Here is an 18866-nt window from a genome sequence, read left to right on the forward strand (position 1 = left end):
CCCACCCCAGGTGAAAGAAAGAAGTGTGTGTTTAATATAAAACAAGAATGAGAAAATTTAAAAATTTCGGACTGCCTAATAATGCAACAAATGGGAAGAAAACTTTTAAAGTTATAATTAATCTCATTCAACATAATCTTGATATTACAGTTTATGTGTAAACTCATTACTTGAAAATTTTAACTTTTCAAGTTAATATGCATGAATTTGCAAAATCTGTCTAAGTACTACATGCTAGGAAATTATTTCCTACAATGACCCACATTAGTGATGGCAGAAACACACTCCGCGGTGATTTTAAATTTTAAGCCTTATAAGAAAAACAATTTTCAAATCTGGGTGGTCTACAATATGTCAAGGCTCACACGGAACTGATCCCAGGATCACGGACCTGGCTTCTTTGTAGTCCCAGCTAGTGCAGAGCAGATGCCGAGTACCAGAGAGAGAGAGATTCTATATCTTGCTTTTTAAACTTACCTGTAGAGAACTGAGAGTACAGTAATAATCTTGAATAATTTTGGGTGGAAGATCCTGTAGTACATCCTCTTTCATTCTTCTCAACAAAAATGGCAATACTTGACGGTGCAGTGCTTCCATTGCAAGAACTCCTAGGTGTCAACAGCAGACATAGCAAATAGTTTAAAAACCACAACAAAGCAACAAGTCACTTCAATCATCACAAACAGAAGACTGTACTGGGATATTGAAGCATTTGATGTTTTCAGTAGCAATTCTGAGTTACAAAAAAACAAGCAAGAAAACAGATTGGAGCTTGTGCCTTACCTGCCTCTTGTTCTCGACTGGAACTCCGAGCATCTCTACTTGCCAATATTGGTTTACCATAACGAGCTGCAAACTGGCGTTCAGTACCCAAAAATCCTGGCATAAGGAAGTCAAACAGTGACCACAACTCTAAAACGTTATTCTGAAGAAAAGAGAAAGATTTGTTAAAACATTTCCAAAACTGAAAACAGTTTCCTATATTATGGAGTATTTCCTTATTTTTGAATTTTTACCCTACAATACAGTGCAATGAAGCTCTTAACACCAGTTATGATCCTTTAGCTGTTTTGCATGTCTGGGAGACTGACAGCTGGGTGGGGATGAAATCAAGGATTAGGTAAGGGGAAGGCCCCACTGGTACCTTCACAGGCCAGAACCAAAGTGACTTCAGAATGTGTACTCTGTAATTGATGACTAGATTTCCCCAACACCTCCAAGCATCAATCAAACCGTGCCCTCTGGATAGCTGTAGAGAGAGAGTGGCAGTACCCTAAGGGCACTGGCAACTCAACTCAATCCAAGGCAGACATCCCGAGGAGAGAGGTCTTATACACCATAAGGGGGCTCAAAATGTGAGTGACTTTGAATTGATAATGGATCATGTGCCATGAGTTTTTGGAATGGAAGCCTCTGGGTTCCATAAAGGTGGAAAACCAACCCATTTTGAAACAGTTTGGAAAAAAAATGGAGTGGGAGTACTTCAGTCCCCCTCCCCACCACTGTGGGTTTTTCCATATGTGAAATGGTGAGCATAAGCCTCAGATGTTCAGGAGAGCAGTCATGGATATTTCACAATAAGCTATACACTGAACAGGACAGCTAAGATCATGAGGACAGTGAAGTAACTGCAAAAATAATTTCTCTGCCTCTTCCACTCCCACCCTCTTGAAATAGTGTGTGTAGCAATTACCTGGATTGGTGTCCCAGAAAGAATTATCCTATAATTGGCAGTCAACTGCTTTACTGCTTTTGACAATTTTGTTTTTCCATTTTTGATTACATGGCCTTCATCAAGAATACAGTAGTTAAACTTAATATTTCTAGGAAATAAAGGAAGTCTGATTTAATATTTTAAAAATATTAATAAAGCAAGAAAACAAAAAAGCAAACATTAGTTCTTACCTGAAGAAATCAATGTCATTTCGCACAACATCATATGAAGCTACTATGAGATTGTGCCTTTTCACCTGGTGTTGTAATCTTAAAACAGATATGGAGAAACAGTGTTCAGGGCAAATATAAATAAATAGGTCTTCATTTCCACCCCCAAAAGTACTTTAAACATTCTATGATTTACTGTCCACATAAAAAGCTATGTTATTTTTTCAGCAGTATACAAAGAATTGTGAATCAAATCTTTAATCTTAATCAAATAGAGAATATGTTTTCAAGTCAAAGCATTTTTTCTGCAATGTAGTGTTTACCTTGCTCTTTCAGTGGGAGGTCCAGTATAGTGCAAAGGATTGAGATACTCTTTGGAGCAAAATTTACTCACTTCATCCACCCAATGACCTGTAAGCGTTGGAGGACAAACCACCAAGGATGGAAGAGGAACACTGTCTACCAGTTTAGTTCTTGCATATTCTTGAGCCCTTTAGAGTAGAGTATCAAACATTAAGAACGTAATGTTACTTTTAGTATCTTAAAGAAAGTCCTCAAAGTGCATGATAGAACAGCAGCTTACCTGAGGCAATGATCTCCTGCAAGAATACAAATGGACTGCAATGTTTTTCCTAAACCCATATCATCACAAAGAATTCCATGAAGTTTGTACTTATTGAGAAATGCCAGCCAATTCACACCATCCTTTAAAAAGGAGAAAGTGCAGGAGACAAAAGGTGTAAAGAGTCAGATGTTTTGATTAGAGCAATCAATTAATCTTTCCTTCAAAATGCTTGCGTGCTGGATATGCCATGCACTGTCAAACTCCAGCCTGATTTCATCAAACTTTTAAACTACTTCTATAGATGTCCATGCATTGCTCTGGGTGCCTATCCCATAATTAACCCCCCCACCCCACACACAGCCCCAAAGGACTGCCCATAAAAGTATCCACTTCAGCTCACCATCTCCTCAACAGCCTTACAGAAAAGAGGGGGAAAAATGCTCCTCAGGTGCTGAGATATGGACAAGCAAAAACACTTGCAAAGAAACTCACAAATATCCTAGTCAGTTTCCCTTTGCAGTCTTCCTCACTGTGTAAGGTAAAACCACTTGACTATTAAAACATGCAGAGGGCAGAAAACTGGAATATGTTACAGCTGGAGGAAAATCATCAAGTAACATCTCCTCAAATCCATGACGGATGGCCTCCGCCCTTTGTTTGCTTTGATATTCATTATTACCAAGCCCAAGATTCAAAAATCATGAGTCAGAATCCCCCCCAAGAATCACAGGATTCTTAAATAAATAAAACTATCCACAGGTTTCTAAACCTCCCCCACCCCATGCATGTGACAGATTGAAAATTCAGCCTTAACTGCATATAAGTATATGGCATCACAGACACAAACCCCAACTCATTGTCTCAGCCTGTCCCCTTTTCCCTCCCCACCACTGGATAATAGGTGTCCCTTGGACAACCACTATCTGACTCCCTCCTGGACTTTGCAGTCTCTCCACTCTTGCCCCCTTTCTTCAGTTTGCAACTGGGAGGGGAAGGGGAGCCATAAAGCTGGCCTGGGCTCCCACTACCATTAACTACCCTTCCTGGATTTGTTGGGGTGGAGGATTTGAGGGTGATGCTCCTGCTGCCACCAAGCTTATGGGGATATGAGAGAGAGACTCCACTGTACATCCCCTTTATATATTCATTATGTCGTTAACAGCACAATATTAAGGACAAACTAAGTCTCAGCATCCCTCTAAACTTTACAGTAAACACCAGACTCTATATAGGATAACGCACTACTAAAAAGTGTCATAATTTACGCAAAATTATACCATACTTGTTTATAGCTGGCTAAACAGTTTAGTTACTAGTATCTTGGAGACACTAGAATAGTTTAAGATTTTGCTTGTGACTTCTCTAATCAGAATCTGTCTGAAAGATTCACAACTTCTGGTCTGCACTTGTTATGATCTTCATGTACTTTTAAAATTGAAGATTTGCACTAACTGAAACATGCTTCTCAACCTCTTTCACACATTAGCCTGTTTCTTGATTTTGCATGTTTATTTCCAAATATCAACCAGTCTCTTTTCACATGCTGCAGAAGATGGAAGAATCTGAACGCAGACGAGAAGCAAGAGGAATCAGAGGTTGTGTTGTATAAAGGCCTTGCCATCACACTGTAGGAGTAATATACTTGGTAGATTCCCAAATAGCACTCCTGGACCACATATATGAAAAAGTTCTGTAATATGCATCATTTGAAAGTACTGTTCCAACATCTAGTCCTAAATGTGATGCTTGTTTAGTAATGCAGTCAAATACTATCATCACTAACATAGAACGTTGGATTCAAGAGGTTTGCAGCAGCATGTACTAGCTTGCAGCTAAAATTCTTCCCATCTATGAACAGTTTTTCATTTCTTCCTGACTTGTGAGTGGAGATTAACAGTTTATTTTTATCTTGGTCATAAGCGACGAAAGTCTGAAAATGGGTGATTGCAGAAGAAACTGGCAATAAAATCTTCAGAGTTCTGCAGGTGAACCCAAAAAAGACATCCTCATTAAAAAGTGCAGTGTCATACACTTTTAGCTACTTTAAGATCTTCAATCATCGTTTCTTGATTTTTTTAAAACTGAAACTTTCCAAATGACACCACCACACTTCCCAGTCTTATTTTGCTAGAAAGCTTCAGTACTACCATTATATTCCTACCATGCTTTTCTCCCCGTGTTTTCATGTTTTATAACTTCTTTTGCTCTTTTAAAGATCTTTTCCAGTGTACCCAACTTCACACAGTCATTAAGAAGCCGGTTTAGGCCATGGGAAGCATATCCTTCTGCAGTAATATGTAGATTTTGTCCATTATGTCGCCTTATGCTGCTTTCTTATTACTGGCATTATCACTCAGCAGAGGAGCAAATACTTTCCCTCTTCCAGTCCTCTCTGGTACTTCACATATTTCACTAATATATACTCTGCTGTATGTCTGTTCTCCTTTTTCAGTGCTCTTGTAAAAACACAAAAACAAAAAACCACACACACACACACCTGGTTGAGGCGTTATCATGCAGTTGAGGATTTCTTCCCCCCCTCATGTATTCATTCACAAATCTGTAACTACTGCCAGACAAGGTGCTTCCTTGATTCTTTTTCTTGCAGTTTGCATTAAATGTTCATATTTGACTGTAGACGAGGCTTGCTCAAAGAAAGTCTGCTAGGTGACTGGCATGACTGTCTTAATAGTTTAAATGGTACCTGCCAATAAGTCTTTTCTGTGATTTATAGTGAGGAACATGCATCACCCTTGAGAGAGTTTGGTCTTTTGTTGCCATTCAAGCATCACTTTGTCTGTAATGAAGTCATTTTGGATATATCTGGCTGAAATGTTTGTTTTCCTGATAACTGAAGAGCTGAACTTGAGTGTATAACAATTCCAGATGGTGGTGTGTCAGAAGCAGGACTTCTGGATCAAGGATGATTGTTGCAAGTGCAACCACTGTCAGTGTCATCTCTTCTTCTTGACCTTCATTGCCACTCATGAAGGATTTTTTTAATGTCTGCAGGACATTTTACATGCAAGGATGTGTTTGGCCATCCTCATAGCATTTGAAAATGCGTATTTCACTCACCAGTATTTGCAAGATACAGATCCCTTTTTGTCTGAATGACTGTCAGTGTGGAAATGCTTCCACGGTCATGTCATATTTTTGTGAGGGAGAAGAAAAAGAGCTCCTCCATACCAGGTGCATTTGGTTCCTCCTGCAGATCTCTGGGTCAGGAATTGGAGGCAGAATCCATTCCAGTCCCCCCCAAATTCTCCTTCAAGGGCCTGGATGCACAGGCCTCTTGCTCTCTAGCTGAGTGACTACGCAGGCATGCTACAGACTGTTAGGTTCCCTGCATGACAAAGGGTGTCAACCTCCTAGTCTGCTGAGAGGTCTCTGGGATGAGTGGGCTGTTCATCAGGGCGAGTCAGGAGGACAGCAGCTTCAGGGTAGCAGCTTCTTCTCCCTCATGCTCACATTGTTTCCACACCAAACTCCACTTCCAGGACAGAAGTCAGAGACAGGCAGGCAGTAAGCCATATATTGTATATAAACCTACAGTATATAGTAATTGTAATGACCCAATACTGTAAGTTTTGAAATAAAAGTAACTTCATTTAAAGTATTTAATTAGAAGAATTCTGAAGGACCGAAGTGCAGCAGTAATAAGACTACTCTAAACACTATAACTGTTCATTCTGAAAGAAAATATATTTCACACAGAAATTTCTTTTCAATTTTTCCCAGAATTGAGTCAGAAGCCTGCAGAGGTCCAGACTATCAGTCAGGTCCATTTGGGCATTCTGTAACTGAACAGCTTTTACGTAGTGGATACACTGACTTATTCCTCAATTTTGAATGTATGTATCCCAGTTTGAAAAGATTAATTTTATGCTTGTTGAATTTGCTGAACACAGATGCAACTGCATCTTAAGTTCAGTGAAGTCAAATGGAATGTCAGCATTCTTCAGATTTTTTTTTCCATAATGTTAGAAGGGAAACTTTTTTCTTGATAGTGGATGAAAACTGACTTTAGACATGGAGCTTCTTCTATTTTAATTGTAATTAAATATGGGAGAAAGTCAGGATTTTTGCTGAACCACCACTACCTTGCAATTCCTTCTTGCTCAGCTGACAGTTTCTTTAGTTGGCTAACATGTGCAAAGGACTAATTGTACCTTTTGTCCTTTTGCTTTTCATTTATCAGTAGATCAAATCATACACTGCATGGAACAGCAACTGGTTTCCACTGACTTATTGAGTTCTTTGCCTCTTGGTAAATCCCTTGATTATTAGTTATACTGATCATTTTATCTTCAAGTTCTGCCTGATGATTAGGGCCCTAAAAAAATTTGTGACTTTGAAAAAAAACATGTCCCGGACCATGAAATCTAGTCTCCACTATGAAATCTGTACTTTTACCCTATACTCAAAATGAGGAGTGGGAGGGGTGTCAAGATCCAAACAGGGGGTTGCAAGGTTATTGTAGCGGGGGGGCCACCCTGAAGAGCAGCAGCGGCTAGCCAGATGCCAAGCGCTAAAGGCTGTACTGCTGCCAGCAGCAGCACAGAAGTAAAGGCGGCACAGTATAATATTGCCACCTTTAATTCTGTGATACTGCTGGTGGTGGCACTGCCTTTAGAGCAGTGAGCCCAGCCAGCAGCCACCACTCTCCAACTGTCCAGCTCTGAAGGCAGCGCAGAAGTAAGGGTGGGAATACTGCCTACAATAGCCTTGCAACTCCCCTTTGGGTCAGAACCCTCCAGTTTGAGAAATGCTGACTTAAGGGCTTTGTGTGTTCAGGTTTTTAAATACATATTCATGGCTTGTTACAATACCATGAAATTTAAGATTTAAATATCTGAAACTGAAAATTCAATATTTTTAAAGTCTGACTGTGAAATTTACCAAAACGGACTATGAATTTGGTAGGGCCCTACTCATGATCACTCACAATCTTGAGATAATGCAGCCCATTTTTAACGTGTGTTTCCAGGCATGTTATTTGACTGTTTCTTTGAGTGCCACCAGGAATTTGGGTGTTTACATGCACTGGGCATTCTTTTAACAAGGCTTCTGGATGATTGTGATTATGAAAATACTTCTGTAAATCTACAATTTTTAATCAACATACTTTGTGCAAGATCTTGTCCAAGTAGATTTAGCCAATGTGACGTACATCCATACGTAACCAAAGTGTCATCATCTTGTTCCAAATCACTTCTCACATATTGCGTCTTTTTCTCATTGTCTGCCAGGTAGCTCTTAGCAAATGAACTTTATGGCTATGGTGCTAACGCCTTGGCTTTTCTTGCTAGTGTAGCACAGTATGTTCCAGGTCTTGTTACTTCCAGTATCAACCACTGACACATAACCCTCAGTTTCCCCTGTCTGCACACAGTTATCTCTGGGTCATTGTGAACATTACTCCACCCATCCTGTATTAATGTGACTGCTTTGTTTGTAATCCGTTGCATGCTTCTACCCTGAAGTCAGCAGTAACTATGTCTAACAGCTCACCTACTTTCAACCGAGTAGTCTGGCCTTACGCAGCTGATCATTGCTTGAAAAGTTGGATGCTCAACAGATAAGGGAATATCACAGCCATAAAAAGTTGCAATTTTCAAGTTTCTTTTGCTTCAGTTCTGGAGTTGTTTTTGTTAAAACACTTCTTTGCTCTGTTTGGCCAATCTGGATCCGACTTCCTTTTGATGCACTCAGCAATGGCAATGTAGTACTGTCAGTACCTTCATCCTCAGAGTCAGATTCTAATACTCACATCTGTGTAGCCAAAGCCAGTCGTTCTGGCGTTTTTGTTCTTTCCATGCATTTTGCAAAATATTTCTCATACAATCTGCCTCCCAACTCATGCTGTCTTTACAGTTTCTAAATGCAAGACTCCTTGTCATCTTCATGAACTTTTTCAAAGTTAGCCATGAATTGGGTCAAGTGTTTTTCCACCTTTGCTCATGCTGAAATATTTTACTTGAGTCACTTTATTCACTGAGTTCAGTTGCACTATAGCCAGCCAGTTCAAGAGAAAGTACTGGACTGGATAGTTAGTTTGGTAATTTTCCTCAAACAGAAACAGCAGCTTCTGAATCTGGGAATCCCTCTTTGCTAAACATTTTCATTGCTAAACAAAGAAGGGGAATACCAGATTCAGAAGTTTCAGTTTTTATTTCAAGTATCCAAGGCAATAGCATACAGCTTTAAGCTGAGGCTCTTTTTTGTTTTATCATTTTTAATTAAAATTAGATCATATTATTGCAAAACTATCCTCAAGTTGCTATTTTTCAGTAACTGTCATTAATTTATTCTAATAGTTATATTCTTCCCAGTTTCCAATTAAAAGGGTTTAAAACAGTATTTACTAATGCCTTGTCCTAAACTATTTTTTTTTCCAGGAAATTACCAACCCTGAAAGTCTGTCAGTTTACTGTCTGAGTTTTAGTGTACAAATTTTGTTATAATAATGCACTATAAGTCATCATGATTTTCTTGTAAAGTAAAGGCAGAAGTTTTTACCTGCTGATATTTTCTGAGCTCTGCTTTGATTGGGACCGGAATTTTATAGTTTTCCAATTTTTTTCCATCCAATAGTTGCTCCAGAAAATGGCGCTCTTTGGCTTTCAGTAGGATTAATTCTTCAGACATGTTCGGTGGATCTGGAATGCCAGCCTGAAATAATGATTAAAAAAATACAGTAACCTTGTACAAAACCTTATATAGAAAGTGAGCAAATGCAAACTAGAGTCTCACATTCACCAGAAGAGTTAATAAGCATATAGCATTTTCACAAAGTATTTTAAGATTGCACATTCCCAAAGGCTTCTTTTATCACACATTTGAAAAAAGGGCACTTGCTTGATCCCCTGTAGGCTAGCTCATCCAAAGTTGGAGAATTGACAAAAACTGAATATTTACCAAAGGAAAACTTCACTAAACTTTTGTACACAAAAGAGGAACATAATTATGTGGAAGTCAGATTGTTCTGCCTTTACTTAATAAGGTAGCTTCACCAGTTGGCTGATAAAACACTGACACCTTTTCTTCCCAAGCTACAACCTATCCCAAAAACTAGTAGATAACTTTCCAATGAATACTCAAATTCCAAACTATAACCTAAAATGGAGAACTAAGTAGAAAGGTAAGATTCCAATTGTTGGAGGGGTGTGAGAGACTACTACAGCAAACCATTATCAGGACCTTTGATAAGACTCTCAGTTGAGGTTGTTAGGCCAAAAGGCAAAAGCAGAGAATTGAAAACACTGAGAACCTATGGTGAATCAGAGAAATATGTTGAGAGGAGGTTTTAGGTTGAAGGTATGAATTCAATGAAGGGATGAAAGCCTCCTGGCTTCATGACAGCTGTAATGGACCAATTGCTTGCAAACTGCAGGCTCTAGATGAGCAGTCCACAATGAATCAAGAGGACTTTTTGTCAGCCTATGAAATTTACACGCAGCCTTAGGAAAGGCAGGTTTTACATCAGATTTCACCTGGATTCTGAGATTAATGCCCTAATATTTAAGTGAACTGGGAAGCAAACATCAATCTCTGCCTGTGGTTATATGGAGAGAGAGAGAGAGAGACACACACACACACACACACATACATACACACTCACTCTGTTTCTTTGCCTCAGAGAGGGTTAGGGTAGATGTCACTGCCTGCACTAAATGTCTCAGTCTTCTGAAGGAAATTGTCTGGCACACTACTGAGCAGAAGGCTCTGAGTATTGGTTAAATTTCACCTCAGGATAAGAGTCCAAAGTCCAGAGAACAATTCCCTTCTTCTGAGCTTCCGAGGATGGTGGGTCTACAAAAAGTGGTAGTTGGGGCCTCTGTACAAGCTTCAGTGTCACTCACCAATGAGTGCAACAGGACTAGTAATAGATAGGGAAATGAAGAATCAAAGAACATGAATGAAGCCAGTCCCAGACCATAGCTTGACAGTTTCCTGTCTGCTCCCCCATTTTGTTTTGTATAGGGAAAAAGGACAAGGCAGTGATGACCATAGCTGCAATGGACAGAATAGAACCCCCCTCTTACTCAGCAGTATGCCAAGCCTACTCATGAAGCCTGACTGCCTGAAGAAGGGAGGAAGACAAGAGATTCCCTTCTGCCTTGGTCTCTTGGAAGTCAGAACGTAAAAGCCACTCAAATCTTCAGACTCAGGTGGGGGGGTGTGTACGCATAATTCCCTCCACAGTCATCAGTCACCACTTCCTGGATTGATTCAGTGCTAGGTAGGCAGCCCCATAGCACCAAACCTGGGAGCAGAGTGAACTCAGTGGACCTCCCTACTGCCTAGAGGGCAAGTGGCTGTAGATGGCTGGAGAGTCAGGCACCTTAAACATATTTAAAAATCTGGCCCATAGGGCCTACTCTGGTCAGTGCCATGTCTGTCACCTATGAAGTGCTTTGAGATTCCTCTTCTGACTAGCTGCCCACATCTTTACTTAGCTGATCGGTTGACTCAAGTGTCTGATCTCTGTCAAGGTACAGAAGTGACTGATTAGCGGGGGTGGGGCCGCTAGCTGAAGTGAAAAAGGCTCTGAAGTCTTGTATAAGCCACATGGTAGCGTTATCTAATAAAGGAAGGGCACAAGCAACCCAGTTTTCAGATTTTAGTACTCCAACTAGAAAAGCATCCAACTTCATTTTGATTTTTTAAATGCATTACCTGTTCAATCACCCTTTCTACTTTATACTAAAACCAAAAAGAAATGGAAGTCCTGTGTCAATTTATAGCAAAACCATTTATCATGAAGACGTACAATACAGTAATGATAAACTGAATTGTTTACTCTGTATTCTCTCTTCCAAGCATAGTTTCCTAGTCTTATATTTTCATGGCTCATTGGAATGAATATTTGAAATTAAGTGATCAGAGAAATACAAGAACTATGCACACTGAATTAACTTCCAAATACAATCTCACAACCACTTTAAAATATACATTTCACTTTTCTGGTTGATTGGGAGCCAATATCTATCAGAAATCCCATGTTTGTTCACAGCTCTTTTACTGACTGGAAGGGGCAGGGGGGAAGGAAAGAAGAGTAGACAGATATCCTACTTTATTTTTAACCGTTTATAATACAAAATGAAAAGTCTGTTACCCAATTTTCCTTTCTATGACCTCACCTCCTACTTGGAGATGTTTGGGTTGCCCTCATATCCAGAAAACACTGGAGGCAGTTTACACTTGCCCAAGACTTTGATATGCCCCTTCGTCCCTTACACAAAAGGAGTACTTCCAAAGCTATATTAAAAACACTGAAGTGCTATTAATAGATTAATTCAAATGCTTACTCAGCTCAAAGCCTTATTCAACAGCAGTAACTGTATAACTAGAGCTGAGAATACGCCATCACAGAAATCCAAGAATCTAACTCTGATTGGATGCATTGGGAGGAAAAGAAAAGTTGAAGAAAAATAGGTAGCAATCCCGACATCTACTCCAAACAAATATTGGGGATACTAATTTTTCCTTTCCGCTGACTGGTACTAATGCCTAGACCACTGTCCTGATAAAAGGATACTGCTGCTGAGGATTAAAGGTCCATCTTGTAAGTAATCCATCAGCACATTTTGTAAATGCTTAAGTAGCACCTTTGCTTTTTTCTTCTGTGGTGGCTACTGACCTTTCTACCCAACCCTTCTAAATCTACTGGGCCCTGATTCCTTCTGTAATCAGTCTGTCTGCAGCTGCATATGCTTCAATGAGGTAGTAACTGATCCACCTAGTTATGCAGGATTTAGATCCTTTTAAGTACAGATGTTTAGAATGGAATGGAAAAAATTAAAAAAAAAAAAGATGTAACTCTGAATTTATCAGTTTTAATTTAAATCTTAACAGCTTTTTTCCCCACTTCTGATACTTGTAGCAACTTTTCTTTCTGCTGAGGCCCAAACAAAGGAAGAGAAATCTCCTGTAACATATGAAAGAAATGACTGGAGTATGAAGAACAACCTTGCCCTTGCGTGAAAGGCACATTAAGGTGCATCTTCTAAGAGAGATTTCGGAGTCACCATGTCCAGTGGTTCTCAGCCTTTCCAGACTATTGTACCTCTTTCAGGAGTCTTGTGTACCCCAAGTTTCACCTTACATAAAAACTGCTTGCTTACAAAATCAGACAAAAATACAAGTGTCACAGCCATTATTACTGAAAAATTGCTTCCTTTCTCATGTTTACCATATTATAAAATAAAATCAATTGAAATATAAATCTTGTTCTTACATTTCAGTGTATAATATATAGAGAAGTATTAACAAGTCGTCTGAAATTTTAGTTTGTACTGACTTCACTAGTGCTTCTTACGTAGCCTGTTGTAAAAATAGACAAATATCTAGATGTGTTGCTGTCCCCCCGGAAGACCACTGCGTACCTATGGGGGTACATATACACCTGGCCAAGAATCACACTTCTTGCCAATGTATTTATTGGGAGGAAATACAGGGAATTAGATATCACCAGCATGAGCAGATTGGCTGTTACAATGTATAGCCCTGTAGAGAGGTACTAGATTGAAGAGACAGGCAAAAAACTGTTCTGTTAGATAGGCATGCTTGCCCAGGCTTCCCCCTCCCCCCTAGCTGGATCCCAAATTGACAAGGTAAGGTCCACAGAGGTGCGAGAGCCCGATTTCTTCAACTTCTGTGATGGTCTCCTCCCAGATAGATTAAATCCTGCCAAACCCAAGAGGGCTTCTATTTGGTCTGCTCCACCATTACAAGTAAGGAGCGGTTTGTTTTTTTTAGTTCCTGCTAGAATCCAGTTTTTCCAGTTTGTTCAATTATTTCATGCTACCATGCTGCACCAGTAAGTGTTCAGACGTTATAATAAATGAATTCAAACTGTTAGAATATTTTAGTTAAATATTTATTTGAAAAAAAGGAAATCAAGAAGGAATTAAGTGCTGAGATGGGAGTTGCTGGGTTCAAGAACCTATGCCAGCACAGTGTCCTTAGTCTTCTTCCTCCACCCCCCCAGTTTATGTATTCTTTTTCTACATAAATGATGGCTTGCCATCCAGTCATTAACACATCAGACAAAGCCATCTCAGTTTCCTGGGTTTTATATTTTAAACAAATTAAAAAAAAAAAAAAGTGTTTAAAACTTTCAGGGGAAAAAACTTTCAGTTCTAGTCTGAATGCATATACCATTCAAAAAAAAATCTTGTCTTTAATAAAGTTTTAATATAAAAACTTAAGTGCCTTATAAAAGGTCTAGCTTTTAATTTTAGTTCCACCGCTGAGCACAGCGGTGCTCTGCTAATACTAAGGGTTTCAAAACAAACTTGAGCAAAAATAACTAAATAACGTAGGCCCAAACTATTTATCTAGTTATTAAAACAGCTAGTGAGGGTGCTCAAGTTTCTCTTTTTTTTTAGAATGAAAATGTTGTAGCTTTAATTTCTTATTACAAGATCTTTAATTTTTTGGATATTGGCAAATCTCATTCTAAAATGTTTAATGTTTACATTTAGTCAAATTCAACAGGACACATCTGTAGAATTAAAGCAGTTCAGATAGTTTCTTCAAAAGATTTTTCTAATTGGAATTGATAATTGTCCAAAGGCTCAGATATAATTCCTCATGAATTATCGAGACATTTAATTTATTAATGAAGAATTCGGTTTCACTTATTTATAACTTTACACTGAATATTTAATATGAATACATGCAATTGATACCATTGTCTAACCTTACATCCTTGTACAGTATATTCATTAAATTTCATCCAATGAAGAGTTCCCCCCATACTTTTTCTAAGTCAGTGTGGATTATTCCACTCATGCGACAGTCCTACTTCAAGGTGAGATCAGAATGAATTTTGCTCATTTGTACCGATTTGTGACTACTCAATTTCTGTACCTCCTTTCAAAGCTCCAGATAAGCACATTTTAAAATGAAAAGAAAAAATTAAAAAAAGGTAGTTTATACATCAGCATTAACAGTGAATTCTTCTTAAAAGTTCATAGACAAATGGTTCAGAGGAAAAGGAGAGTACCAAGTATAGGGCCCTGGGGAACATCGAAGGGTGACTGAACCTTAAAGGAAATGCAAATGAATGGCTAGGGATACAGAACCACCCAAATAAATAAAATAAAATAAATAAATATACAGTACTCCAGAAGAACAAGGAAGAGGAGACGTGGAGCAAAAGAGTGATGGACAGTGTAGTGCAGGAGTTCTCAAACCGGGGGTCAGGACCCCTCAGGGGGTCGTGAAGTTATTACGGGGGGGGGTCACCCTGCTTTGCCTCCAGCATTTATAAATGGTGTTAAATATATTAAAAAAATGTTTTTAATGTATGCGAGGGGCGGGGGTGTCACACTCAGAGGCTTGCTATGTGAAAGGTCACCAGTACAAAAGTCTGAGAACCCCTGGTGTATGTCAAAGACAACAGATAGGAACAGCGGCCGGGGGGGGGGGGGAGGGGGGCAGAGGACTCTGCCAAGAGAAGGTCACTGCAAAACTTTAGTGAAGACAGCCTCTGTGGAACAGAAAGCCTAAAATCCAAGTAGCGAAAGGTTAAAGAATTTTAAAAGGGCAGAACCAGACTACCTCCTACTCAGGGAGTTTAGGAGGTGAAGGAAGGGCAGTAGTTAAAGAGAAGTCAAGTGAGAGTTCTCAGGACAGAGGAAACCACATTTGTTGTTTTGATCGGCTCCCTCCAGCGATCACACCACTCCTTTCCAACCTCTTTCATAAGCTTTTCCCCCCTAAGCCCAACAGTTTCTTCACCAAAGGGATCTAAGTCAAACAAACCCCTCTTATATTGTTGGCTTATTTGTTCTGAAAGCTCATACACATTTGGCGTCCAACATTCCCTAGGGATGCGCTTTTGGGCAGTCTTCCACATCAGGAGACAAATTCTCTATGGTGCTCATGTGTTGCATTAATATTACAAAGTAATCCATCTAATTCAGAGGGAAAGTCTTCCCAAATCAGAAAAAGTTAAGATATTAAGTTATACAAAATCTTGCAGCCTTTTGAGAATTGTCAACAATTCAGTGATTCATACATCACTGGTGAAAATCCAATGTAAGTGAACTTTGAAACTGTGTTTTATTACCATCTGCTGGTGAAAAAATAAAAGTTTCACACAAACACAGGATTTTCTAGACTGCAACACTGGGGAAAACCTTAAAATATATGGAACTAAAAAGTACAAGAGATTTAATGGTGTTAATGATAATTAAAATCAAGATCAGATAAAATGGTTACCTACCTTTTGTAACTTGTCCTTTGAGATGGGTTGCTCATGTCCATTCCATTCTAGGTGTGTGTGCACACCCATGTGCACAGCCGTCAGAAACTTTTGCCTTTGCAGTATCTGTAGTGTAGGCTACAGCGCCCCTTTGAGTGCTGCACTCAGGTGTCAGCATATTAGGCGCCGCTGACCCTACACGCTCTCAGTTCCTTCTTGCTAGTAACTCCGACAGAGGGGTAGGAGGGTGGGAAATGGAATGGACATGACCAACACATCTTGAAGAACAGTAGCTACGAAAGGTAGGCAACAGTTTTTTCTTCGAGTGTCTGCTCATGTTGATTCCATTCTAGGTGACTCACAAGCAGGATCCTCAGAGGTGGGCTCGGAGTTCACAGTTTAGCAGCTTGTAGTACTGCCCTACCAAAGCCAGCACAGTCCCAGGCCTGCTAGGTAAGTGCACAGTGGGAGGTGGATGTATGGAGGGACTATCAGGTGGCCACCCTATAGATGTCCTGGATAGGCACTTGGGCCAGAAAAGCTGCCGAAGAGGTCTACACCCTGGTCGAGTGGGCAGTTACAATTGCTGGGGGTGGCACTTTTGCCTGATTGTAGAAGCAGTGAATGCAGGCAGTGATCCACCAAGGAATTCTTTGAGCAGACACTGGGCAACCTTTCATCCAGTTGGCCACTGAGACGAATTGCATCAACATACAGAATGGCTTGGTGCTTTCAATGTAGGACAATGCCCTCCTGATGTCTAGAGAATGCAGCCTCCTGACTTATGTGGCTTTGGAAAAAAGGTAAGTAAGTATCCTGGCCCATTTGAAACAGAAACCACGTTGGGCAGGAAAGTGGGGTGTGGCCTCAGCTGGACCTGGTCTTTGTAAAAGACTGTTTAAAGCAGTTCTGAGGGGGAGCGTCCTAATCTCAGAGACCTGAATGGCAGATATTACTGTAACCAGGAAAGGAGAAGAAGAGAGCAGGAAGCCAGAGGTCCGAAATGGGATCTTGTGATCTGTTACAGCATCAGAGTCAGGTCCCATGGAGGAATGGGGTCCCTGACGTATGGGTAGAGGTGCTCGAGGCCCTTGAGGAACCTGGCAGTCATGTCCTGGGCAAAAATCAGACCTTCCCTTGAGCGGTGGATGGAAGGCCAAGGTAGCTACCAAGTGGTCCTAGACAGATGAAAGGGACAGGCTTTGAGACTGAGATGCAGAAGGTAGTCCAGGATTAACTGCAGTCAGGCTCACTCAGGCTGAACACCTTTGTCTGAGGTCCAGCAGGTGAACCACTTCAATTTGGCCAGATAGGTTGCTCTGGTGGAGGACTTTCCACTGACCTGTTGGACATCAGCTGAGCACTGCTGCTTCTGTACATTTAACCATGCAGGAGACTGCCATGGTTCTGGGATAGCAGTCCGGCCTGAGTGGTAGCTGCAATGGAATGGCCAGCAAGAGGTTCAGGAATGTGCCGAACCAGTGCTGGCGTGGCCAAGTTGGCACTATGAGGATTACCTTGCTTTGTCCTGCTTGATCTTCATGAGAACTCTGAATTAACAGTACTGGGGTGAAGGCATAAAACAGAGCCGCCAATCACAGGAGCAGAAAAGCATCTGACAGGGAGCCTCTGTCGATCCCCCCAACTGAGCAGAAAAACATGCCATTTCCTGTTCTATTTGGACACAAACAGGTTCACCTGGGGAGTTCCTCTCTTGTGGAAGGGGAAGCAGAACACTTCTGGATGGAGGGACCACTTGCAGTGAGACGAGAAGGTCCTGCTAAGGCCATCTACCAAAGCATTCCTGGCCCTGGGGAGGTAAGTGGCTATGAGATGGAAGTCGTGCTACAGACAGAGCCTGAGGACTTTCTGGCAAAGGGAAGATGAACTGGCTCTGCATTGCTTGCTTGAACTGCAGGATGTAACCTGAGGATATTACTTCTAGTACCCAATGGTCCGAAGTTAGCCGAGACCAAGCCAATCAAAAGGGGCAGAGACTGTCGAGGAAAGAGAGGGAGGGTGGATCCACAGGCACACCCTCAAAATGACTGCTTCTGGCCTCTTTGGTTCCTGGGAGGGTCAGACTGAGCAGACTAGTGAGAAGACGATGGTTGTCACTTCTTAGACCCTTTGTCTCTGTCCTTCCTCCTGCAGGAACCTGATTGGGGACTTCCTCAAGGCCTAGACTGCAGAGGTGGAGGAGGCAGAGGGTGGAACGGCTTCCTGGCCTGCCAAGGAGTGTGAAGGCCCAAGGAGCAGAGGGTAGCCTGGGAATCTTTAAGGCTGTGGAGCCTTGAGTCTGTGAGCTCGGACAAGAGCCCCCGCTCCCTCAAATGGGAGGCCCTGAATAGTGGCCTGCATCTCCTGGGACAACCTGGAAAACTGCAGCCAGGAACTGCATCTCATGGTCACCACGGAGGTGACCACCCTGGCCACTGAGTCAGTAGCATTCCAGGCCATTTGGAGGGACCCCCTTACCAGCGCTGTGCTCTTGTCCACCAAAGCACTGAACTCCCAGTCTCGATCTTCTGGGAGGGCCTCTTTGAATTTGTTAAGGGAATGTCACAGGTTAAAATTGTATCAGCCCAGTAGTTAGACACCCGAAATTGCAGGCTTGCCGTTGAATAAATCTTTCTGCCAAATAAGTCCAGTCTTTTGGCATCTGTTTTTTGGCATGCCACTGATTTGGCTCTGCCTGTGCCTTTCATTAACAGCCAACACGACTAGTGATGCTGCTGGAGAGTATGTATACAGATATTCAAACCCTTCGGCAGGGATGTAATACTTCTGCCAACTTCTAAGGCAGCGGAATGGAAGAGGGAGTTTGCCACAGCGATTTTGCAATTTTAAGGACCTCTGGGTGGATGTGCAATGCAACCCAGGTTGCAGAGGAGGAGGATATAATGTTAAAGAGGTCACCTGACTCCTGAAACCTCCTCAATTCGTAGGTTCAAATTAGCAGCCACCCTTTTAAGGAGGGCCTGGTGCTCCTTGAAGTTGTCAAGTAGACTGCTCATTTGGGAGGGACTCGCCCCCACTTTGTCCAGTGACTAAGACTGCACCACCTATGAAGCAGGTTCCCCCTCCCTCTCTGGGGACAGCTCCTTCGGTGCTGGGGTTCGGTGTGTTCTCTCTGCATTGGATTCAGTACCGTGTTCTGATGCCGGCCGGTTTGTCTGAGGTGGCCCAGGAGGACTG

At 41.2% G+C, this 18866-nt stretch overlaps 1 protein-coding gene across 5 annotated transcripts in view; it reads right to left on the reverse strand.

The window, feature by feature from the left end:
• The window catches only part of BTAF1 (B-TFIID TATA-box binding protein associated factor 1), a 101105-nt gene that overhangs the window by 17177 nt on the left and 65062 nt on the right, over nucleotides 1-18866 (reverse strand). For 3 of the 5 annotated variants that reach the window (XM_075072708.1, XM_032770274.2, XM_032770278.2), the window contains 8 exons: nucleotides 8972-9124; nucleotides 2468-2589; nucleotides 2208-2375; nucleotides 1906-1983; nucleotides 1694-1823; nucleotides 1145-1249; nucleotides 784-925; nucleotides 478-608 (listed from right to left, as the gene is read on the reverse strand). In XM_075072708.1, the coding sequence (XP_074928809.1) occupies nucleotides 478-608; nucleotides 784-925; nucleotides 1145-1249; nucleotides 1694-1823; nucleotides 1906-1983; nucleotides 2208-2375; nucleotides 2468-2589; nucleotides 8972-9124 (1029 nt within the window). The remainder of the gene's footprint in view (nucleotides 1-477; nucleotides 609-783; nucleotides 926-1144; nucleotides 1250-1693; nucleotides 1824-1905; nucleotides 1984-2207; nucleotides 2376-2467; nucleotides 2590-8971; nucleotides 9125-18866) is intronic. The other 2 variants (XM_075072709.1, XM_032770275.2) reach the window with 1 other exon arrangement.

Source organism: Chelonoidis abingdonii, chromosome 15 (genome assembly GCF_003597395.2).
Source record: "Chelonoidis abingdonii isolate Lonesome George chromosome 15, CheloAbing_2.0, whole genome shotgun sequence".
NCBI classification, from domain to species: Eukaryota; Metazoa; Chordata; order Testudines; family Testudinidae; genus Chelonoidis; species Chelonoidis abingdonii.